We start from the raw sequence: 26,808 nt of genomic DNA on the forward strand, positions 1-26,808 counted from the left end.
TAGGTCGAAAGTGGAAAAGGCTTGCTTCATTCGAACACAATTTTTGTATGTGGCGTTTGTTATTCCGAAGGTCGATTGTCGTTTCGTTAGTCGTTTCGTTGGAGTTTCGTTATTCTATATTAACAAACCTTCCCGTATTTTACGAACATTCGGAATAACGAACTGAAAGCGAAAAAACAATACCCGGAGAAACCGCTGAAAGCGAACGCCTTCGAACTTCTGACGCCGGGGCAGCAGCTATCCAGGAGTGCACGTTCAAATGTTTGTGGTTTTTTCTTCTTCTTCTTTTTTTTTTTTTTTCGTTCGTCAGATTATTTTATAAAATCTTGTTTTATTTTGTTTGGTTTGGTTTTTGTTTTGCTATTAATTTGTGATGCCATGAACAGTTGCTGTCACTGTTCCTGTTACGGCCGAACTTGTACCTGTTATTTACTGTAGCACGTAAGTTTTTTTTTACATTGTTTTTACTGTTCGAAATTTATTATTCAAATAGTAATTCTCTGTTGGTTCTGAATTCTATATTTTACTGAAACTTCATCAATTTGTGTTTGTGTTACTTGGGATACTTACTTTTTTAGTGTCATGTAGATATTTGAAATTGCACATTTCGTATATTCTGATATTTTTTCCGCCTTGATATGAAAACGCTGTTTCATTTGGGTTGCGCCCAGTCCAGCAACTGATGATTAGTTAGTGTAAACTGTAGTACTCTGTAATTATCTATTCAAATCCATTTCAAAAACAGTTAAGCATAGATGTCTTTGTTATTTTGTTTTGTTTTTTCTTGTTCTAATTATGTTAACCTCCCTAAAATCAGATATGAAGAAATGCAGAACTTTTGTAGTGCTGTGAATTTTATGAATGGGAATTTACACATTCTTTACATTCAACCGATATGACTACAACGAAATTTAATTGTTTTTAACGTAATGTTCGTTTAGATATTATTCAGCTGTCAATAGAAATGTAGACATAAACTATTATTGTAATAAATTTTTATATCTCTGTTCACTGTAGCTAATTTTATGGACATTTGCGATTATTAATGTACATCTAAAAGAATTGAAATGTTTCCGATTCAATTTACTTAATAGAAAAAAAAAGTGGATTTACGTCATCATTAGCTTACTGAGTCCTCATTTGCAGAATACAAATCAAAGTTTCCAAATATTATAGAGATTAAAAGTCCATGACTTTTCTTTCAAGTGTAATTAATTTTTCACTATTTTGCTTGGTCAGGTTAGATTTATCAAAATCGGGTTGATCCCAGGGTCGAGTACTCGTGCAGCGAGCCCAAAGTGGCAGTTTATTTTCGTTATTACTTTGCGTTATTAGGAAAAAAAACGTTCATATTCTCACCGTTTCTCTTTCATTTATCTTCCAGGCTTTGGTGTCCACGTTCGAGACCCTCACTCGACATACTTACTGACACTGGCACAACCGTCTGCTACACTTTATGGCATGCGCAACAACAAGAATTCCACGCTTGTTTTTTTTATGGAGTTTTCAAAACAGAAAGGGGAACGTTCCGGCCAGCGGGTCTGTGAACAACGGAAACCAATAGAGCATACACACCCAATCTCATACAAATACTTTCAATTGTCGACACCTTTTGTTCAAAGCTATTTTGTGTAAATGATGTCATGAAAACAAGGACATGGGTGCAGCAGTTTTACAACTTTTATCGGAGTATTCTATTGGGTTTAGTATTATCATTATTACTATTCACTTGTTCTCAAACCCTGTGTCGCTGAAAGTCCCCGTCCTGGTTCAGAAAACCAAATTACCTTGGTGTCTTTCTGGGTTTTTTTTTTTTTTTTTATTTGTTTTTTGGACAGACTGTATTTTTTTTTTTTTTGCATATTTTCTTCTGGTGAATGTCTGTTAATGTATGCACAGTATGTCTAAGTGGTCATTTTTAGAAGAAAACCAACTGTCCATTCTGGTAGTGGTGATGTATTATTTTTCTCCTCTATAAGCTGAAAATGTGTGATAAACAACTTTTACCTATTTCTATTGACCACAATACAATTGTATCTATGTTTCCTGTCAGAGTCCTACATTTTCCGAGATGAAATAGTAAATATTTAGTTTCTATTATGTGTTTCGATTGTTTTGTCCCTAGTCAAGTAAGTCCTTTTCGAATTTGTAACCTTTCCACATTTTGCTAAGCCTATACATTAGAAATTCAAGAACAATTAGAATGGCTATACGAATCCTCATGCAGCTGAAAAGGCGTTGATAATATACCGCTTGAATCACTGAATACTCTTCGTATTGTTTTAGCTTTTTTGATATTCAATTGCTCTATGAAATTTTATTTAAAAAAATCATGGCTAAAGTATTCATGTATACATCTCGTATGACAGCCTGCCGTACGCGTTTATTATTAAGTTCCATGCAATCCTTTGCGTTGTTAGATATGCTTATTGCAACTAGGCGTTTATCATCAGCAGACGGGTGAACATGAAATTACGGTCATGACTATATTCTGATATATTGCATTTTATACGTACCGGTATGTTACAACTGTAGCCCTATATAAAACGGAGACTACGTACTCTGGGATACCAAGTATTTTTCTTTAAGCTGATCATAAAGTTATGCACAACTTCCGAATGACAGAATTTGAAGTGGTTAATGTTTGAGGTTCTTCCGGACGTTTTGACAAAGTGAATGAGGCATAATCCTATGACTGCGTTATGAATGATTTTGTTTCAATGCTTATTTGTCACTCCTTCCATTTAACTGGTTTCTTTAGACAGTACTGATTTCAACTGACATCTGCATATTTCCAGCTTCCATGATATGATTAAGAGTAATTGAGAAATCATTATCGGTGTAACATGATAGATACATGTATTCGTAAAATCATATCTTTCTCTTTTCTAACAAGAGTAGGTCCTATACGGTCATGTACATCGACATTGTCGGTAAAGAGAAGAAAAAGAAGTATGTCGTTTTTATAATTTGATATTATTACACAGTGTAACTATGATATCATTTAATATGTATGATGATAATAAATGGTTACAGAGTGAACATTTTCAGTACGATGATATAATAGAATGTGCACTTATAATTAGTTTTCTCTGTTATTGTGATATGCATAACACTTCTTTCATAACATAAATTACAATCAGATTGTACTTACATGTATGATCATATTCAAATACTTTTTTTTTAAATTTGGATGAAAGTGTCCATATTTAAACTGAAACATATAAGTCAACATAAAGTGATAATAAAATAATGTACCTCGTATACATAATGATATTTTAAGCATTTCATTTTTTTTAATCGCGCTGTGTATTCTACGTCACATTAGTACCAAAATGATGTTTTGACGAGTCCATCCCCAGGTACTGATAAGGATTCCTGGAAAGTCCAAAGCAGGGTAGCGACGTGAAAATGAATCATGGATGGTAGTGTTTATTATTATGTTGACAATTTTAGATTGGTCTAAACGTAACATTAGATATCACCTACGAATCTTGTATTGGTTCTTTATGCATTTCAGACGCATGCATTCTCGCTGTAATCATCAAAACGAAGTGAATTAATGCGTATATTTGGATTACAACCAAGACAAAGTGTGCATAAACATGAACAAACATGCTTCATTATAGTGCAAGACGGATTCGGCCTATCTGTGCCTTGCGTGATTTCTAAGTTCCTAAGTTCCATTATGATTCTATCGGCCTATGTATGTTTTTTCCCCACTATTGTATATAACGATCGTGAAAAAATATATCGTATGACGTTAAATAAAAAAAACAAAAACGTCTGCATTGAATAAACGTCCACTTGTGTTTAGATATGTGCGTGAAGTCCGTATATTCGCATCATAACCAGAAAAGGTAATAAAGAATGCATATATTTCCGTTGTAACCACCACAGTTTGAATGGATGATGTGAATAAATATGCTCAACTGAGTGTGAAACACCTACGATGTCTAAAGTGTTCATGAACTCCATCACGATTATGTAGGCAAATATTACTATTAAGACGATCATGAAAGTTCTATTGTTTGCACGTTTTATAGGTTACAAACTGTATTCTGTTCGTCGAAGAACCACCCACTTTTGTTAGAACGTACGTAAAACGCATACATTCGCATTGTAACCATCAAAGGTATCGAATGAACGCGTATAAAATGCGTGATAAACACCAAAACGTGTGGATACACATGCTCAATAGAACTGACATCGCAGTTATAGTAACAGGGATGGGAAGTGTCTCTGATTCAGTAATAAATGAGTGAGGGATAATTGCCAGCTATTTGAGTAGATTTGTAAACACTATAAAGCATTAGTTGCTAACCTTAATATAACACTTATACATGTACCAATGAAAATGGCTCTTATACGCACTGTATAGAAGGAAAAAAAAAGCAGCTCGCCATCGTTATGTAGTGGGAGATTTTGAAGCATTTTAAAGGCTCACATAATCCTAATAATCTTGTAAACATTAATGTGACCCTTTACTACTCTCTACAGAATCATGAAAGATCTGTAGTACGCGTAATTGATTATCTGCGCATCGAATAACCGCCCTCTTCTGTTTAGATGTACGCAGAACGCGTACATTCGCATTATTTCCAGTAAAGGTATCGAATGCACCAATATGCTTATTAACCACCAAAACGTGTGAATTAACATACAGTGTACTCGCCAGAAATTACATCGCAGTAGTACAGAAATGGGAAGTATCCCTAATATAGGAGTAAACGTGATTGAAAGATTATTGCCATCTATTAGAGTGAATTTGTCAACAATATAACGCATTATTTGCTAACTTCTATCAAAGGCCACAACATCTCCCTTCCTTCCTTAACACACAAAAGAACGTTCCGGTCCCTAAATAAGCTACCTCTGGAATAATTTTTGCTGAGCGAAATATGATTGTGTGAAGATTGATGCTCAGAATAGGCCACTGAAAGACATTAATGATGCAATAATTTCTTGATAACATCTGTTTTTCTACCACTTTGTAATGGAAACTGCCGGTGCAGAATCCTTTCGTAATGGAATATACACTTCAAAAAGCGGACATTATACGGCTTACAGCAGCAGAAGATATTGAATATAATCATATCTATGTCTCTTATAACCACTAGAAAGCCTGCTTGTGTTCTGATAAATATACATATACCAATGTGAATAAACCTGGTCAGCAGTGAATAATAGACCTAGTAGACCTCCCTGTACCTGGCTTGATGTCGAAATGTTTACACTATTCATTGCGATATCATGAGCTTTTGTAGTGTCTAAAAATCGTGAAAGATCTATAGTACGCACGATAGATTATTATTAAATTTTTGTGCATCGAATAACCACCCTCTTGTGTTTAATGTATAGAACGCGTATGTTTGCAATATTGCAAGTAACGGTATCGAATGAACGCATGAATATGCGTAATAATCATCAAAACGTGTAGATACACATGCTCGATAGAAATGACATCGCCGAAGTAACAGGAATTTAAAGTGTCCCTGATCCAGTAATAAATGATTGAAATATATCTATTAGAGTGCATTATTGTCAACACTATAAAGCATTTTTGGTAACTAAAAAACATATAGGCCACATACATCCTCCCCCCCCCCTCCCGCCCCACCCTTAACACGGACAAGAGCGTTTCGGTCCCTATGTAGAATAAAATACACGTGCTTCTGGAATATTTTTTTGCTTTTTTGCTGAGCGAATTATGATTTTATGGAGATTGATGCTAAGAATGGGCCATCCAGAAAAATGTGGCAATACTTCCTTGATGACATCTGTTTTTGTACCACTTTGAATTGGAAACTGCCGGCCAGAAACTTTTCGTAATGGAATACTATATATTCATTTCAAAAGGCAGACATTCGGTTTACAACAGCAAAAGACAATGAATAAAAAATGCGTTATGCTTCTCTTATAAAACCGCTAGAAAGCCTGTTTGTGTTCGAATGTATATACTGATGTAAATAAACCTGGTCAACAGGGAATGATAGACCTACTGAACCTATCTGTATCTGGCTTGATATCTTAAATGTTTACATGATTCATTAGGATAATGTGAGCTTTTATACTCTCTAAAAAATCGCGAAAGATTGTGCATCATAGATGATTGTGCATCAAAAAATAATAATAATAACCGCCCTCTTGTGTCTAAATACATGTAAACACAGAACGTGTCGATTCGCATTATTGCAAGTAAAGGGATCAAATGAATGCATAAATATGCGTACAAGTAGTTACAACCACAACGTGTAGATACACATGATCATTAGAAATGACATCGCCGAAGTTATAGGAATGGAAAATGTCCCTGGATCATTAATAAATGATTGAAATATAATTGCCATCTATTAGAGTGAATTTGTCAACACTAAAAACCATAATTTGGTAACTTGACTCATATAGGCCATAATTGTATTATATTTTGCTGGTGTAAAGGATTAGGGTTAGGGCTAGGGCTAGGGTTAGGGTTAGGATTAGAAAGATTAATGTGGCAAATCCCTTTTGTAATGGAATACTTGCATATTCATTTCAAAAGGCAGACATTTGGTGTGCAACAGCAAAAGACAATGAATAAATGCGTATATGCTTCTCTTATAAAACCGCTAGAAAGCCTGTTTGTGTTCGGATGTATATACATGTAAATAAACCTTGTCAACAGGGAATGATAGACCTGATCTGTATCTGGCTTGATGTCTTAAATGTTTACATGATTCATTAGCATAATGTGAGCTTTTGTAGTCTCTAAAAAATCGCGAAATTTATACGCACAATAGATGATTAATTTTGTGCATAAAAAAAAATAACCGCCCCCTTGTGTCTATACATGTAAACACAGAACGCGTCGATTCGCATTATCGCAAGTTAGTAAAGGTATGAACGCATTAATATGCGTAGCTACAATCACAACGTGTAGATACACATGATCAATAGAAATGACATCGCCGAAGTTACAGAAATGGAAAATGTCCCTGGATCAGTAATAAATGACTGAAATATAATTGCCATCTATTAAAGTGAATTTGTCAACACTAAAAAGCATTTTATTTTGCTGTTGTAAAGGATTAGGGTTAGGGCTAGGGTTAGGGTTAGGGTTAGGGTTAGAAAGATATTAATGTGGCTAATCCCTTTTCTAATGGAATACTTGCATAATCATTTCAAAAGGCAGACATTCGGTGTACAACAGCAAAAGACAATGAATAAATGCGTGTATGCTTCTCTTATAAAACCGCTAGAAAGCCTGTTTGTGTTCGGATGTATATACTGATGTAAATCTGGTCAACAGGGAATGATAGACCTACTGGACCTATCTGTATCTGGCTTGACATCTTAAATGTTTACATGATTCATTAGCATAATGTGAGCTTTTGTAGTCTCTAAAAAATCGCGAAACATCTATAGTACGCACGATAGATGATTAATTTTGTGCATAAAAAAAAAAATAACCGCCCTCTTGTGTCTATACAATACAGTCATGTAAACACAGAACGCGTCGATTCGCATTATCGCAAGTTAGTAAAGGTATGAACGCATTAATATGCGTAGCTACAATCACAACGTGTAGATACACATGATCAATAGAAATGACATCGCCGAAGTTACAGAAATGGAAAATGTCCCTGGATCAGTAATAAATGACTGAAATATAATTGCCATCTATTACAGTGAATTTGTCAACACTAAAAAGCATTTTATTTTGCTGTTGTAAAGGATTAGGGTTAGGGCTAGGGTTAGGGTTAGGGTTAGGGTTAGGGTTAGAAAGATATTAATGTGGCTAATCCCTTTCTAATGGAATACTTGCATATTCATTTCAAAAGGCAGACATTCGGTGTGCAACAGCAAAAGACAATGAATAAATGCGTATATGCTTCTCTTATAAAACCGCTAGAAAGCCTGTTTGTGTTCGGATGTATATACCGATGTAAATAAACCTGGTCAACAGGGAATGATAGACCTACTGGACCTATCTGTATCTGGCTTGATGTCTTAAATATTTACATGATTCATTAGGATAATGTTAGCTTTTATAGTCTCAAAAAATCGTAAAAGACCTTAGTACGCACAATAGATTATTTTGTGCACCAAAAAAAAAAAAAAAAAAAAAACCGCCCTCCTGAGTTTAAATACATGTATACGTAATACTATATAGAACGCGTAGATTCGCATTATTGCAAGTAAAAGTATCGAATGAACGCATATTTATGCGTAATAACCACCAAACGTGTAGGTACACATGCTCAATAGAAATGACATCGCCGAAGTAACAGGAATGGGAAGTGTCCCTGGGCGAGGCGGCGGGGGGGGGGGGGGGGGGGGTATGTGGCCTATATAGTTACCAAAAATGCTTTATAGTGTTGACTGTAACTCACTCTAAAGCATATACGCATTTATTATCTTTTGCTGTTGAAAAGGGTTAGGGTTAAGGGTTAGGGTTAGGGTTAGGGTTAGGGTTAGAAAGAAATTAATGTGGCAGATCCCTTTTGTAATGGAATACTTGCATATTCATTTCAAAACGCAGACATTCGATGTACAACAGCAAAAGACAATGGATAAATGCGTGTATGCTTCTCTTATAAAACCGCTAGAAAGCCTGTTTGTCTTCGGATGTATATACTGATGTAAATCTGGTCAACAGGGAATGATAGACCTATCCTGGACCTATCTGTATCTGGCTTGACATCTTAAATGTTTACATGATTCATTAGCATAATGTGAGCTTTTGTAGTCTCTAAAAAATCGCGAAACATCTATAGTACGCACAATAGATGATTAATTTTGTGCATAAAAAAATAACCGCCCTCTTGTGTCTATACAATATGTAAACACAGAACGCGTCGATTCGCATTATCGCAAGTTAGTAAAGGTATGAACGCATTAATATGCGTAGCTACAATCACAACGTGTAGATACACATGATCAATAGAAATGACATCGCCGAAGTTACAGAAATGGAAAATGTCCCTGGATCAGTAATAGATGACTGAAATATAACTGCCATCTATTAAAGTGAATTTATCAACACTAAAAAGCATTTTATTTTGCTGTTGTAAAGGATTAGGGTTAGGGCTAGGGTTAGGGTTAGGGTTAGGGTTAGGGTTAGAAAGATATTAATGTGGCTAATCCCTTTTCTAATGGAATACTTGCATATTCATTTCAAAAGGCAGACATTCGGACCGGTGTGCAACAGCAAAAGACAATGAATAAATGCGTATATGCTTCTCTTATAAAACCGATAGAAAGCCTGTTTGTGTTCGGATGAATATACCGATGTAAATAAACCTGGTCAACAGGGAATGATAGACCTACTGGACCAATCTGTATCTGGCTTGATGTCTTAAATGTTTACATGATTCATTAGGATAATGTTAGCTTTTATAGTCTCAAAAAATCGTAAAAGACCTTAGTACGCACAATAGATTATTTTGTGCACCAAAAAAAAAAAAAAAAAAAAAACGCCCTCCTGATACGTAATACTATATAGAACGCGTAGATTCGCATTATTGCAAGTAAAGTATCGAATGAACGCATATTTATGCGTAATAACCACCAAACGTGTAGGTACACATGCTCAATAGAAATGACATCGCCGAAGTAACAGGAATGGGAAGTGTCCCTGGGCGAGGCGGCGGGAGGGGGGGGGGGGGGTTATGTGGCCTATATAGTTACCAAAAATGCTTTTAGTGTTGACTGTAACTCACTCTAAAGCATATACGCATTTATTATCTTTTGCTTTCGAAAAGGGTTAGGGTTAGGGTTAGGGTTAGAAAGAAATTAATGTGGCAGATCCCTTTTGTAATGGAATACTTGCATAATCATTTCAAAACGCAGACATTCGGTGTACAACAGCAAAAGACAATGGATAAATGCGTGTATATGCTTCTCTTATAAAACCGCTAGAAAGCCTGTTTGTGTTCGGATGTATATACTGATGTAAATAAACCTGGTCAACAGGGAATGATAGACCTACTGGACCAATCTGTATCTGGCTTGACATCTTAAATGTTTACATGATTCATTAGCATAATGTGAGCTTTTGTAGTCTCTAAAAAATCGCGAAACATCTATAGTACGCACGACAGATGATTAATTTTGTGCATAAAAAAATAACCGCCCTCTTGTGTCTAAATACATGTAAACACAGAACGCGTCGATTCGCATTATCGCAAGTTAGTAAAGGTATGAACGCATTAATATGCGTAGCTACAATCACAACGTGTAGATACACATGATCAATAGAAATGACATCGCCGAAGTTACAGAAATGGAAAATGTCCCTGGATTAGTAATAAATGACTGAAATATAATTGCCATCTATTAAAGTGAATTTGTCAACACTAAAAAGCATTTTATTTTCCTGTTGTAAAGGATTAGGGTTAGGGCTAGGGTTAGGGTTAGGGTTATGTGGCTAATCCCTTTTCTAATGGAATACTTGCATATTCATTTCAAAAGGCAGACATTCGGACCGGTGTGCAACAGCAAAAGACAATGAATAAATGCGTATATGCTTCTCTTATAAAACCGATAGAAAGCCTGTTTGTGTTTGGATGTATATACCGATGTAAATAAACCTGGTCAACAGGTGTAAATAAACCTGATCAACAGGGAATGATAGACCTACTGGACCTATCTGTATCTGGCTTGATGTCTTAAATGTTTACATGATTCATTAGGATAATGTTAGCTTTTATAGTCTAAAAAAATCGTAAAAGACCTTAGTACGCACAATAGATTATTTTGTGCACCCCCCCCAAAAAACCCGCCCTCCTGAGTTTAAATACATGTATACGTAATACTATATAGAACGCGTAGATTCGCATTATTGCAAGTATAAGTATCGAATGAACGCATACGTAATAACCACCAAACGTGTAGGTACACATGCTCAATAGAAATGACATCGCCGAAGTAACAGGAATGGGAAGTGTCCCTGGGCGAGGCGGCGGCGGGGGGGGGGGGGGGGGTTATGTGGCCTATATAGTTACCAAAAATGCTTTATAGTGTTGACTGTAATTCACTCTAAAGCATATACGCATTTATTATCTTTTGCTGTTGAAAAGTGTTAGGGTTAGGGCTAGGGTTAGGGTTAGAAAGAAATTAATGTGGCAGATCCCTTTTGTAATGGAAAACTTGCATAATAATTATTCATTTCAAAAGGCAGACATTCGGTGTGCAACAGCAAAAGGCAATGAATAAATGCGTGTATGCTTCTCTTATAAAACCGCTAGAAAGCCTGTTTGTGTTCGGATGTATATATACCGATGTAAATAAACCTGGTCAACAGGAAATGATAGACCTACTGGACCTATCTGTATCTGGCTTGATGTCTTAAATGTTTACATGATTCATTAGGATAATGTGAGCTTTTATAGTCTCTAAAAAATCGTGAAAGACCTTATACGCACGATAGATTATTTGTGCATCAAAAAACCGCCCTATTGTGTTGAAATACATGTATACGTATAGAACGCGTAGATTCGCATTATTGCAAGTAAAGGTATCGAATGAACGCATTATTTTTATGCGTAATAACCACGAAACGACCAGTAATATACACATGCTCAATAGAAATGACATCGCCGAAGTAACAGGAACGGAAGTGTCCCTGATCATCAGTAAATGATTGAAAGATAATTGCCAACTATTAGAGTGAATTTGTCAACATATATAATAAAGAATTATGTGGTAACTTATAGGCCACAACCACCTCCCCCAACCAGAAGGGTAAAAGAGGGAGAAATGAAATAAAAGTAAAAGAAGGACACGGTACGCTCAGCATTCACACCAGCATCATTATCATCACCATCACTCAGATCATGTTGTCCTTTTCCTATCAACATTAAGAAACACGACCACCATCATCACTCGAGATAAACGCCTTAGCAAAATCACGAAGTATCAACAATTTTCCCCACAACCAACGACAACACAAACATTACAAAAGATAACATACAGCACATCGAAGCGGTTGGGATCAGCTTCCTACGAAATACTGCAGTGAAGCGGAGAAATTGCCGCTCCGAAAGTGCATGTACTGTGCGAGGCACTTGAAAGAAAATATAGAGGGAATGAACTAAGTAATATCAGACCGAAGTAATCGTAACAAACAAGGTCAGAAACGACAGAAATGAAAATAGAAATATAAGTAGGCCCTATAGCCGTAGTTCGCAGCACCGAACACTCCGCGAAAATACATGTAATGTACGGTGGAAACTCGGTACGTCGAGTCAACTGTCAATAAACGATCAAAGCAAAGAAGGAAGAGGAAATGAATTCATTGGGAACGGAAAAAAATATTTTGATGTAAGTACTGTATTCCTTGTATGTGAGATCTCCTTTAGTAGGCCTAGATCTATCGAGTTTCCACGATACACGGGAAAGGAATTTCGGACACTTTTCAACTGCAGTGCACATCAACACATGAACAGAAAACTCACCTCTCACTTGCAGAGAAATATGATGCAATAACATTGTCAATGTCACACAACACTATTTTCTTACAATGGAGGCAAGGGAAAAGAGGGATGAAAAAACAGTTTCGTATGCATGCAATAGGGAGCTTCCTATTCGTATAAATGTAGGGTAGGAAAAGATAGGGAAGAAAGTTGAGAAAGTGATATTATGTTCAATCATGAGAGTATCTCTTTGTTCTTTCTTGAATCTCTGGTGGCTCTAAAAAGAGCCGTTGTTTCAGGGGCCCAGCCTCGGCCTTGCCTGCACCCCGCCTGATGGTATAGAGCAAGACGCGTCTACAAGATGGTAGTCCGTGGCAAGTTGAATGTCCCTATCAGAGCTGTCGTTGAAAGGACCTCACAGGTTGTAGATAATGGTACGGAAGTCTTCGAGCTTCGAGGGCGGGGATTAATCTTCTTCACTCCTGTGGAGCCCGTTGACTCGTACTGCTTCAGGAATTAAAACAGATATCGCTTGCCGGCTCCCAGTGATACCTCCTCCGCTATTTTTTTCTTGTATAGAAGACTGCATGATGACTCTCTGGCTCGCGTGGCGGGAGGTCAGGTGCTAGGCATGCGCCCCGTCCTTCTTCTCATATCGGCTTGCAATGTAATTGCAGTGTAAAGCAAATGAATCATGTATTATCATGAAAGAGAACTACGCGAAATGTAACAATAACAACTAAAGTAAGTAAACAGAGGAACTTTAAGTCCCCAGTACTGGAAAAGGAAAAATTCGAAAGCATGATTTGCAGTTCTATCCCCATTGAATTTTCATTAGGTGTTTACACAGAATGTGGTTATTACCGCTCAAATTTCGAGTAAATAATTTCCTTTATTAAATTTCCTTTTCCAGTTTCGGTCCCTTATAGGGTTATTTGAGACTAATTTGTGTCCGGGACCTTCTGTGAAATTGATTGGGAAAATTATCGAACAAAACACCTGTAAACAAATTTTTCCCTTCAAGTTCACAGAAAAGCTTAACGCTGCTCTCTTCAGCTGGGAAACACAAACTGCGTTGTCTCAACAAAACTGTAAAAACTGGTAGTGATTTAGTACGAATTGCAATAGAAAGCAAACTATGGACCAAACATTATCATAAAGAGAAAAACTACGCGAAATGTAACAGTAACAACTAAAGTAAGTAAACAGAGGAACTTTAAGTCCCCAGTACTGGAAAAGGAAAAATTCGAAAGCATGCCTGATTTGCAGTTCTGTCCCCATTGAATTTTGATTAGGTGTTTACACAGAATGTGGTTGTTATAACCGCTCAAATTTCAAGTAACGAATTTCCTTTCTTAAATTTCCTTTTCCAGTTTCGGTCCCTTATAGGGTTATTTGAGACCAATTTGTGTCCGGGACCTTCTGTGAAATTGATTGGGAAAATTATTGAATAAAACATCTGTAAACAAAATGTTCCCTTCAAGTTCACAGAAAAGCTTTACGCTGCTCTCTTCAGCTGGGAAACACAAACTGCGTTGTCTCAACAAAACTGTAAAAACCTGGTAGTGATTAGTACGAACAACAATGTAAAGCAAACTGGGAACCATCCATTATGAAAGAATTGAAGTATACGCGAAGACAACTTTGTAAGAAGTAAAAGAAAAGCTCCGAAAAAATGTATCAAAGTTACAGCTATGATAAACAAATCAATGACATTTTGCAAAACAGTCAGATAGTAACATCGGAGTATGAATTATTGTCTTTTTAATCTTTTACTAATTACTCTAAAAAGTGACTAACATGCATATCTGACAGGCAATTTTCACGTAATTTAGAAAGAGACAAATTGTAGGTATATCTTTGTAATGTCAACAGCTTAGAATATGTTGAAGAAAATTAACTCTGAACCAAACACCTTAAGGCAGTATAGGCCCTACAGTCTGTATTGTTATTGATTTTTTTTGGGATCTATTTATAGCTTGATAATTGTCGTAATGGGGTGTCGGTTACAATGCAGTCTTGGACACCTACGTACTATTAGTATACTTGTACTAGTATGTAGTAGACCTACTGTTGTTCTTGTACAATCCTACCGACATAGCCTACACGCTATCTCTGTACAAAGTAACTGTTGCACTCGTGTGGATCTCTCCTGGGCAGTCAGACCGCAACGTCCTGAAAAGCCTTCGCATTTATCGTACGCGTATGCATGGACCTCGCGGACATGAATACGTAATGAGCTGGGAGACCACATTTTTAGAGTGTCTGTAAATCTAAACGACATTATCAATCTTCATGATTTATACATCGATAAAAAGCTGAAGAGTTGTACTTTGATGAAATTTGACCACTTAAAAGGTTATGACATATAAAATATACTGAACAAGGAAATTATAAAACACAAAATTTGCATATTTTTCATTTTTCTCAAGGGGTACACTAGACCAACAAAATTAAGGTGGACCAAAATGGAAGAGGTATAAAATGAAAGAGGAAATATCATTCTATGAAAACATAATGACTTTATGTGGACTGATCCTATGAACGGGTCAGGTTGGCGAATAACTCATTGCGTTGTACAGTTAATTTTTGACGAAATTTCAGTTTGCCGCGAATACGCGTTTCTGATTGGTTAATTCCCTCTGAGTGGAGAGTTGAACGAACCTCGCGGAATGACAGTAAACGTGTACTCTAAATACACTGTGTGTAGATGACAGTGTAGTACCCTATGGTGTGTGTGTGTGCGCGCGCACAACGTATGTATACGCGCTCAGGTTCAGGCAACTGCAGCTAAGATCTCCACGTAAACAACACTCCACTCTGATCGACATGCTCAACTTTGGCTTGAACTTTGTTTGCACAACTAGATAGAGTAGCGTGCATTAATAAATAGCATACGAATCAATAATAAAAGATCTAGCACTAAGTTTGCACACATGAGTTCTTTGGGGCTCTCTATTTGGTATTAGAATAATTATTTCTTATTAATCCACTGTATACATCGCTGAGTAATTTATCTAATGATACCCTGGGAGCGCATGATCATTCATGTATCTCAAATTGCCACACTATGATTTTTACTCGACGAGACTTTCAATTTTTATTGTTTTCTGAGCGAGGGACCAATTCAGCTCTTACTATGCTATTATAACAAGTATATCTAAAACGTTGACTATCATTCATGTGGTGATTCAACCTATGAACGGGTCGGGTTGGCAATAAATAGAAAGCCTTGTTCTAATTTGTCCCAGGGTCGTTTGGAAAATATCGATATATTGCAGAGATATGAATAATGGTATCATAAGCTCATTTTATATAATGTAAGCATTAAAAGGTGTGATTTATTTCAAATATTCACAAACCATGTCAATTAGTCGCGGATAGTAGATCTTCATGTCGTCAATAAGTGAATCTCGTAGACCATGCACTTTGTCTCTGAATTATCTCGCAAAATCTCGGGTGCTGAGAAGGACATGCGCAAAAACCTGCGCGTACGATAAATTTTTGATTTGAGCTCATTAACAGCAGCGTTGCGGTCTGACTGTGGGTGCCTTAGCTAACACAGCAGTGCCGTATACTAGTACTAGTATACTGCCACACAGTACCGTACCGCGAGCTGCACGTGTTTAGCAGCTGTTTTCATGCAGCATGCAGCTACAGCATGCTCATCTCATCGTGTGGGGGGGGGGGGGGGGGGGAGGGGGAGCCAGTGTGTGTGTACCATTGGTGTGTACATACACCGTATGTACGGTAGGCGTGATAGGTAGCGCGCACACCTACAAGGTACCACAACAGAGTCTCCTACCATTACCATGTACACATACCCTTGTTACTAGTATATCAAAGAGGCAAAATGCCCAGTGTGCTGCATGCCGAATGAACGCAGTGTGTGTGTGTGTGTGTGTGTGTCTGTGTGTTAGATACACAGTACAGTAGAGATTTGGTGCGTAAAGTCTGCGGCTCATCTGTGCTCATCCAGCTAGCTTAGAGGTCAACGCACAACTAGTATAATAAAGATCGTAATACAGGATCTTCGATGTCACGCACGTCAATGATCCACGTGTTATAAGTTCACTACATCTTTATGTTGGAGAATTGTCTAACGTTAGTTGATAGAGTCTATAGACCATACATGTATAATCATAGCTAGTCAGTAGGTTTGTATCAGGTCCAGTCTGCTGTAATGCGTACTTATAGTTTCTATTTAGATCTAGATCTCGATCCGATGGAATCCCCCAAATTTTTTGCTTATTTTTCCACTAATGACCTATTCAGAACTTTACCGAATTTCTATAAATGTACCGTACTACGTTCACCATTTGTGTCATATCGATAAAAAAAAGCCTGCTGAGCAGGTGTTTCATTCTATCCTTTTTCATTTCCTTCCTGTCGGTTTCTTCTTTGACCCTGGATGGAAAAAAAATGCCACATCTTGCCATGGAAAGACAACCACCAGGGCTGCCAACATTGGAAACTAGTTGAGAGTGAGACTCCCATAGGCCAGTGCTATAATTTAGGAGTCAAAATGAGTGAGATCAGTAGAAATGCATGCAAATGAAATAAAGTTTTAGAGTGAGAATGGACCAAAATGAGTGAGAGTTGGCAGCCCTACACATGCCATCGTGAAATAAGTTAATATTACAACATGAAATTAAGAAAAAATAGGTGAACAATGAAAATTCGTTTGTAAAATCATAAATCAAAGGTGAATTCTTATGAAGCAACTAAGATGTACACAGCTTTGATAATGAAGCAAGTGAAATCTGAAAACTATTATGTCAACAATTGATATTTGATAAGGAATTCTGACAAAAACTTACTCATTTCATAATGTTCGTATTTGCCTCTTTTTTTTATGGGTAAGAGTATAAAATCATAAACGCCACCGATAAAATGACAGCCAGAATTACAGTCTAATAGGGGCTGAAGGTAGTAGGCCTACAACTCCGTAACAGCTGATTACTTAAATGCATCTTATCCATGGGTAACTGCAAGAAGGCGCATGGAATTTAGACTTGAATCAAGAACTGTACATGTTATTTTTTTTTTTATTTGAAACAAGTTTTCTTAGACTGAAAAAAAAAAATTTGTATTACGCTTTAAAATATATAGTAAATATATGAAGTAGTTTTATTTGTTATCTTATATAGAATAAGAATTATTGTACAAATTCAAAATACCAGAAGGGCTTTAATAAAGGCAAATTTCGCCCCAAGAATCTGCAGCACACCGTAGGCTTATCTGGGCCCCATTTCATAAAAAGTTTATATGATAACAACTCTTGCTGGAATGTCAATTGTCATGGTAACAACAAGAATGCAGCTTCCTGATTGGCTGTTGCTATGGGAAGTTGCCATTCCAGCAAGAGTTGACATCCTAACATCTTCTATGAAACGGGGCCCTGGTTGAAAGTTTGAAAGTTTATTTGGTGCATTCCTAACGTTGCCAAAATCAAGTGCGTACTCGCGTAAAAGTTCAGAAGTTCGCGTAATACGCGCTGTAGAAAATGTATAGGGTTGGACCTACTACTAATCGACCGCCTAATGTTCATTTGCTTGATAAGAATATTTAACACTGAAATTCACGTAAAAAACGACCTACGTGATTGAGAAAATCCAGCTCTATCAAATGCCGTTGTTCCCTTTTCGATTCGAAGTTTCAGTGCAAAAATATCGCCGACGAACTTGCGTGGCCTCGTTTCAGCTCCCCGCGGTAAATCGCGTTTTTAGGATCGACCGCTGATTTTGCATTGACAATGCACGTAAACCGAGTTGTATTGAACACCGTGTTGTACGAAGCTTTTTAGAAGCCTTTTAGAAACTTCCATAGACATTACATTGTGCTGTCATTACGATTCGGTGAAAATATTCATTCGAAATTTTGTCCTTGATTAAAACCATTAATGAACAGTGAATTATCGCGTTTTCCCACACCATCCTAATCTACATTCAAAGCCAATCCATTTTTATGTGCTTTGCGCGCAGAGAAGTGCGTACTCAGTGTTCAGTGCGCGAATTATACGCGGTCGGTTTCAAGAAGGGTGGTCGATATGTAGTGGGGCTACCATACTTAGTAGGCAAAGTCCGCCATTACTAAGTGGTACAATGGCGGGCTCGCGTTTTTTTTTTTTTTTTTTGTTTTGTTTTTTTAGACGGCACAGATTGGGGCATGGCGCGTATTAAACCTATGGGAAACACGTTGGATTAGGGTTAGGGTTTTAGGGTTAGGGTTAGGTTTAGGGTTAGGGTCCCCAATCTGTGCCGTCTAAAAGAAGACATGAAATCACTGACTCCATTGTCCGCCCATTAGTGGTGGGGAGGAGAAAAATCTCTTTGATAGCTACACAAGCTAGCAGCTGCGTGTTAGCTGCTCGCGCGCTCCACTGTTCTTCAGTACACACTACTGTTGTATGGGTACAGGTAGCTAGTTCACCGATCACATTCCTTTTCTCGTGCGAGGAAAAATGAAAGTATAGAATTTCTTCTCAAAACTCGGGCAAACATGAACTTGGAATATACTCATTACATTAAAGCGTCAATACCATTTCAGTGGAATTTGATTTCGCCATTGTTTGTTTTAGCTCTTGAATGTACGACTTCGTACAACGTATGTCCAATTTGTTTGTGCCTTGGTACCAAGTCACGTGCTGCGCCGCGCGGTGCGTGGTCTATGTTTCGTCGACGATCTGACGACCGCCGGCCGATCGACCCGGCCGGCCCACGCCCCCGCCGAAGAACCGTACAGTACAGTACACACACACACACCATCGCGATCGAAGTTTTAGTGATAGCGAAAACACGCGCGGAGCAGACATGCGGATTACAGTACAGGGTGAATGAGCAGTTAAACGTGCCTGTACCAAATGTATCACGATTGAATGTCAAATCTTTTTCTATGTCTAGCTGCAAATTCGACCTAGGTTATCTAAGCATATGAGATTATGATGCATCATAAAATAGATTAGCCGTAGCATGAACTTGCTTATATGAGAGTTAGTTGACAACGTTGCAAAATAAAAACCCCATTGAATGGAATGTCCCAGAGCCCATTTCGGGCAAGGACCTAGGGCTAGAGGTGCGCTGGAGAACGATGTGGACGCTTCGATTTGCGTGTGGTTAAGATATGTAAACAAATGGATTGGAATAAAAAGGATGTAAGCCTGTGAATAACATTTTTGTTTCACTGCTGCGCAAGCGTTGCATGCCAATATACAGTTCATAAAACAACAATCACAGCTTTAGTCTCCTGCATTTGTCGAAAGGTTCGATGATGAAACTGGCTGTGGTGAAGAAGAACGCACTCTACCGCGATTTACCGTATCCAAATTATTTTATTTTTTTTATTTTACGCGGTTGTATGCTTTCGGAAAGATAAGAATTTAAACAAAATACATGTAGGTCACCTTACACAAACAACAAAAAGAATTACCAACCCCCATGGAATGAAAGGAACATCAACATGAAGAACAAGTACCAATATGTATGCCATAAAAATGAAATTCAAGCTAAGGAAACTCAGCACCGACAGGCAGAAATGAGCAAGTCAGCGCCGTGAAAACGTGTTTATTCATTACGTTTTTGTGATTTAACGCGGTTGTATGCGTTCGGAACGTTACGAATTAAAACAAAATAGGTCACCTCACACAAAAACAAACAAACAAACAAACAAACAAACAAACACCAACCCCCAAGGAATGAAAGAGACATCAACATGAAGAACAAGCATGCCATAAAAATGAAACTCAAGCTAAAGAAATTCAGCACCGATAGGCAAAAATGACTATGAGCAAGGCAGCGCCGTGAAAACGTGTTTATTCATTACATTTTTGTGATTTAACGCGGTAGTATGCGTTCGGAACGACAGGAATTAAAACAAAATGGGTCACCTCAAACGGAAAAAAAAAAAATCGCCAACTCCCAAAAAATGAAAGAGACATCAACATGAAGAACAAGTATGCCATAAAAATGAAACTCAAGCTAAAGAAATTCAGCACCGACAGGCAAAAGAAGGGCAAGTCAGCGCCGTGAACACGTGTTTGTTCGTTACGTTTTTTGTGACTTAACGCGGTTGTATGCGTTCGGAACGATAACAAAATAGGTCACCTCACACGAAAAAAAAACAACAACAACAACAACAACAACCACCAACGCCCAAGGAATGAAAGAGACATCAACATGAAGAACAAGCATGCCATAAAAATGAAACTAAGGCTGAAGAAATTCAGCACCGACAGGCAAAAATGACTCTGAGCAAGGCAGCGCCGTTTAAACGTGTTTATTCATTACGTTTTTGTGATTTAACGCGGTTGTATGCGTTCGGAACGAGAAGAATTAAAACAAAATGGGTCACCTCAAACGAAAAAAAAAAAAAAAAAAATCGCCAACCCCCAAGGAATGAAAGAGACATCAACATGAAGAACAAGTATGCCATAAAAATGAAACTCAAGCTAAAGAAATTCAGCACCGACAGGCAAAAGAAGGGCAAGTCAGCGCCGTGAAAACGTGTTTGTTCGTTACGTTTTTTGTGACTTAACGCGGTTGTATGCGTTCGTAACGATAAGAATTAAAACAAAATAGGTCACCTCACACGAAAAAAGAAAGAAAGAAAAAAAAATCGCCAACCCCCAAGGAATGAAAGAGACATCAACATGAAGAACAAACATGCCATAAAAATGAAACTAAAGCTGAAGAAATTCAGCACCGACAGGCAAAAATGACTCTGAGCAAGGCAGCGCCGTTTAAACGTGTTTATTCATTACGTTTTTGTGATTTAACGCGGTTGTATGCGTTCGGAACGAGAAGAATTAAAACAAAATGGGTCACCTCAAACGAAAAAAAAAAAAAAAAAATCGCCAACCCCCAAGGAATGAAAGAAACATCAACATGAAGAACAAGTATGCCATAAAAATGAAACTCAAGCTAAAGAAATTCAGCACCGACAGGCAAAAGAAGGGCAAGTCAGCGCCGTGAAAACGTGTTTGTTCGTTACGTTTTTTGTGACTTAACGCGGTTGTATGCGTTCGTAACGATAAGAATTAAAACAAAATGGGTCACCTCACACGAAAAAAGAAAGAAAGAAAAAAAAATCGCCAACCCCCAAGGAATGAAAGAGACATCAACATGAAGAACAAACATGCCATAAAAATGAAACTAAAGCTGAAGAAATTCAGCACCGACAGGCAAAAATGACTCTGAGCAAGGCAGCGCCGTTTAAACGTGTTTATTCATTACGTTTTTGTGATTTAACGCGGTTGTATGCGTTCGGAACGAGAAGAATTAAAACAAAATGGGTCACCTCAAACGGAAAAAAAAAAAAAATCGCCAACCCCCAAGGAATGAAAGAAACATCAACATGAAGAACAAGTATGCCATAAAAATGAAACTCAAGCTAAAGAAATTCAGCACCGACAGGCAAAAGAAGGGCAAGTCAGCGCCGTGAAAACGTGTTTGTTCGTTACGTTTTTTGTGACTTAACGCGGTTGTATGCGTTCGTAACGATAAGAATTAAAACAAAATAGGTCACCTCACACGAAAAAAAAAAAAGAAAGAAAAAAAAAAAAATCGCCAACCCCCAAGGAATGAAAGAGACATCAACATGAAGAACAAATATGCCATAAAAATGAAACTCAAGCTAAAGAAATTCTGCACCGACAGGCAAAAGAAGGGCAAGTCAGCGCCGTGAAAACGTGTTTGTTCGTTACGTTTTTTGTGACTTAACGCGGTTGTATGCGTTCGGAACGATAAGAATTAAAACAAAATAGGTCACCTCACACGGAAAACAAAAACACCAACCCCCAAGGAATGAAAGAGACATCAACATGAAGAACAAATATGCCATAAAAATGAAACTAAAGCTGAAGAAATTCAGCACCGACAGGCAAAAATGACTCTGAGCAAGGCAGCGCCGTGAAAACGTGTTTATTCATTACGTTTTTGTGATTTAACGCGGTTGTATGCGTTGGGAACGATAAGAATTAAAACAAAATAGGTCACCTCACACGGAAAAAAAAAACACCAACCCCCAAGGAATGAAAGAGACATCAACATGAAGAACAAGTATGCCATAAAAATGAAACTAAAGCTGAAGAAATTCAGCACCGACAGGCAAAAATGACTCTGAGCAAGGCAGCGCCGTGAAAACGTGTTTATTCATTACGTTTTTGTGATTTAACGCGGTTGTATGCGTTGGGAACGATAAGAATTAAAACAAAATAGGTCACCTCACACGGAAAAAAAAAACACCAACCCCCAAGGAATGAAAGAGACATCAACATGAAGAACAAGTATGCCATAAAAATGAAACTAAAGCTGAAGAAATTCAGCACCGACAGGCAAAAATGAGCAAGCCAGTGCCGAAAATACGTGTTTATTCATTAGGTTTTTGTGATTTAACGCGGTTGTATGCGTTCAGAACGATATTAATTAACTGTACGAGCTGAAATTTTCGCGTACCGATATTTTTGCAAATCTAGAGCTACTTGGGGGACGTTTTCGCGTGTTGTTTATTTCGCGGTTGCGAGGGTCTAAGTAAACTAACCTTAGTTATTCGCGTGTTGTTATTTTCGCGTGTTGTTATTTTCGCGGTTCAAAGACGATTCGCGAAATTCGCGAAAATAAAACCACCGCGAAAATTTCAGCTCGTACACTAAAACAAAATAGGTCACCTCACACGAAAAAAAAAAAAAAAAACCCCAACAACACCAACCACCAAGGACTGAAAGAAACATCAACATGAAGAACAAGTATGCCATAAAAATGAAACTCAAGCTAAAGCAATATTCAGCACCGACAGGTAAAAATGAGCAAGTCAACGCCGAAAATACGTGTTTATTCATTTTTGAATACATCACCCCTTCTCAGTGACACCTTAAAACTATAAAAGCACACGTGTTTTCTTCTTTTTCTTCAATTAACAGTCAGTTATAAAGCTCTTTCACTTTGAGTCAATATCATGGCGCGGCCCGATGTGGATCGCATTGCAGTGTGAGCGCGGGCGCGAACATACAGATAATGAAATGTTGCCCGCAAGATGGCGCTATTCCACAATAGTGAAAGGGAGGGGAATATTTTGCTGTACAATGTGTACGCGTTGCGAACGCGTGTGGCAAAACGCAACGCGGAAAGTACACGTACCTACGCGTTTTTGGGGTAACGCGTAGGTAAGTTTAACGTGATCAGCACTGTACCATCTTTTTGATTAGCTTACTTGTTTCTTACTTTTGTGATTTATGTGCAGGGAGCAGTCGGACATAGAGAACATCCTGTATGCCACGCCCAGAGCGAGGGGTGACAGACAGGCTCCGCCCCAGCAGGAATCGGTGCATGCACGGCTTCAGGCTAAGTACCCATCAAACCTCAGCATACCAGAGCCAGACTATGCCAGCATTGGGGTGGCAGGTGAGAAAGATGGAGAGAGAGAGAAAGAGAGAGATATAGACATAAGATAAAGACAGAGAAAGAGATAGAGTCATGTATGAACAATATATTGTACATATGAGAAGAGGAAGAAAGGTAGATATGACCAAAGAATGTTAATGTGCGATATAGTGAAGTGAATACATCAATTAATCAAGAGATATTGTATAGATTGCCTGACTTGTTGATGATGAGGTAACAGTATAGAGGAATGTGAAAATAGTGTAAATGCGTAAATGGATGAATAGCTTCAACTTTCGGATGTACATTGTAAAAGGACAGATTGATAGCATTTATATGTGTAGTCGCATCACAGGTGTAACAATGAGATAGATAGATAGATAGATAGATGGTTATTTTAAAAGATAAATGGTATATTGAGGTATTCATGTCTCGCAGTCATAAGACTGGACTGCACAAAGAATTACATCTTTGAAGAGACAACAAGGATTACAAAACAAGTGTTCATACCAAAGAAAGCAAAATACAGACATATAAAACAAGATCTAATTACAGGACATGTGAATGAAATAATAACATGAGTAAGATAATGGATCAACATCACGATACTATTGTAAATTGTGATAAAGAGAATAGGGCAGTTATCAGGAGTGGATGCAGAATGAGACTCATTAGGGATTTGATAGGTTATCAGTTCCTGATCAAGAGGAAAATATATGACAGTCTCACATGAGAATTTTCTATGGGCAGTGGTATATGCAGTCAGCTATTGTAAACCTTTTGCGTACTTTGAGTGCCGATTGGCCTAGAAAACCCGATATTGTTGTACACGTTGTCTGAAGTCAGTGGCACAGAAAAGGTTAAAGATGAATAGCCCATGAGGCTCAAGAGGCTCAAACGTCATATTTCCGTTGTAGGTGCAGCCAAACCCCAGCCGGAGCGCACCCGATCTCAGCACAGCATCGCCAGCCTCTCGGGAATCTCCGAGTCTGGGCTGGAAGACTACGTCTCCCATCTCTTCAACCCGGAGACCCTGGGAATAGAGGGATCGGGAACGGAGGCCTCGTCTCCCGGAGACCTGGCCAGCCCCACCCACCTGAACAATGTCATTCGGGGAGGGGGCAGGGGACCCATGATACCAACCCATCCACCGGTCCAGCCCACATCTCAGCCTCCCCCTGGACGTGAGTTGTGCTCAATAACTTTCTACTTCCTTCCTGGTTTCCCCAGCAGTATATTATAGTCATGAGATGTGATGAAGGATCCCTCCTCACGTGACCCTGGTAACATTACAGGTATAAACTTAAAAAATAAAGAAGTGCGAGATGAAGTCATCCAGGTGAAAATTTTGAAAAATAAAGATATATGAAAAGAATAAAAGTCTGATTTTTTGATAGTATTGAAAAAAAAAATTGTAGATATTTGGGAAGCATTTGGTTTTTTGCAGTCATAACAAATCTGGGAATCAATAGATTTGTGGAAAGCATATTTTGATTGAATATACTTTTCATTGTTTTCATTGTTTCAATTCATTTTTGGTTCAGTTTTGACAATGCATAAACAGGTGACAGACATGTTAAGGCAGTTGGTGTTGTCTGAATCCTTTCAGCTCCTAATTGCTGACCTACTGGAATGAAACTCCAGCTACAAATGTTGTGCAGATGTAAATGAATAACCACTGATCTGCAATGTGTCATTTCTGACCATCTGTTCTATGATGATATTGATTCTACACCTAATATTGTTAAATGATGCAGCAGTGAGAGAGGCAGTTTAAACATTAATTGAAATCTTATGGGTAGTGATAAGATAGGAATTCAATGTGAAGGGAGTGTATCGCTCATACTATGTGACCCAATGGGTTTTGCAATGTGAGATACACTATCCAAAGGGCTCCCTCTCTTGGTCTGAAATATATATGTCAAAAGGGATTTCAGTAATGTTGTTCTTTCTGTGTATATATTTTGTTATAGTCTGTTCTGTGTTTGCTCTTTATTTTGTTTGCACCCCAAGTTTATCTTACATAGCTTGGTGTCATTAACACAGACTAACATCATTGTGCAATGTAGTCAGTGCACCAGGTGTAGGTGGCACAAATGATTATTACCCTAGCTATAGCATTTAGTCATGCACTTAAACTCTATCAATAACTTAGATTGTTCATTTGTGCACTTGAGTCTCTGGGCTTTCTACTGGGTGATAGGGTAAATCCTGGCTGTTACATTTATAGCAGAGACACTGAATAAATCATTCACTACAAATCATTCATGGAGCACTTTAGTGTATTATTGAACAATATTTTTGAAGAATCTGCTTTCTCCATTATATGACCAAAATGTGTGGATAGGTGTTCAATTTTAAAGTAGCTGCATTCCAAGGTTGGTGTTGCTGTGCAGTGATACAAAACTTGATATCAATTCACTGAAAAGTATTCAAAAAGTTATTTACAATTTGCATGAAGAACTTTGCCTTGTTGCAAAGAGATGAGGAGAGAGTTTTTGCTATTAAAGAGAAAGAAACAAAAACAAAACAGAGATAAACATTGTATGTCACATTACTACATTGCTTGATGAGTAGACAAGATAAGAGAGCCTTTGTGTTGAATGGTACAAGTATCAATCTGAGGCCATACTTAAATCATTGTAAGATCGATACACAAGAAATCTGTTTTATTAGCTTCAAAGTAGCAGCTAATCTCATTCTAACTCTTAAAATAGTATTAAAAACAGTATGATTGCAATTGCAGTCAAACAAGTGCATGGTGAATTCCACCCATGGTAAGATCAAATCTTTGATATTAACTGGAACAATATCTACACTAACCTTTCTGTATAATCCTTTTATTTCTTTGACTAACCAGCATTTTTATGTGTATGTTCTTTTATTTATGCACACCCTTTCCATCCCCATTGTTGCACCATTTCTGGATTTAGTTATAGGTGTGCCTGCTTTTACACCAGCGTCTGCTCCTATGCCAGCCTTTCCTACCTATTCAGGTATTCATTGCACATTTAGCCCTTGTTTCATACTTGTGTCGT

At 37.8% G+C, this 26,808-nt stretch overlaps 1 protein-coding gene across 1 annotated transcript in view; it reads left to right on the forward strand.

The window, feature by feature from the left end:
- Window positions 1–26,808, forward strand: part of LOC140232203 (unconventional myosin-XV-like) — a 122,447-nt gene that overhangs the window by 23,743 nt on the left and 71,896 nt on the right. The window contains exons 16-18 of the mRNA XM_072312341.1: window positions 23,631–23,791; window positions 24,688–24,954; window positions 26,704–26,766. Coding sequence (XP_072168442.1) covers window positions 23,631–23,791; window positions 24,688–24,954; window positions 26,704–26,766 — 491 coding nt within the window. The remainder of the gene's footprint in view (window positions 1–23,630; window positions 23,792–24,687; window positions 24,955–26,703; window positions 26,767–26,808) is intronic.

The sequence above is a fragment of the Diadema setosum genome, chromosome 8 (assembly GCF_964275005.1).
Source record: "Diadema setosum chromosome 8, eeDiaSeto1, whole genome shotgun sequence".
Classification (NCBI taxonomy): Eukaryota; Metazoa; Echinodermata; class Echinoidea; order Diadematoida; family Diadematidae; genus Diadema; species Diadema setosum.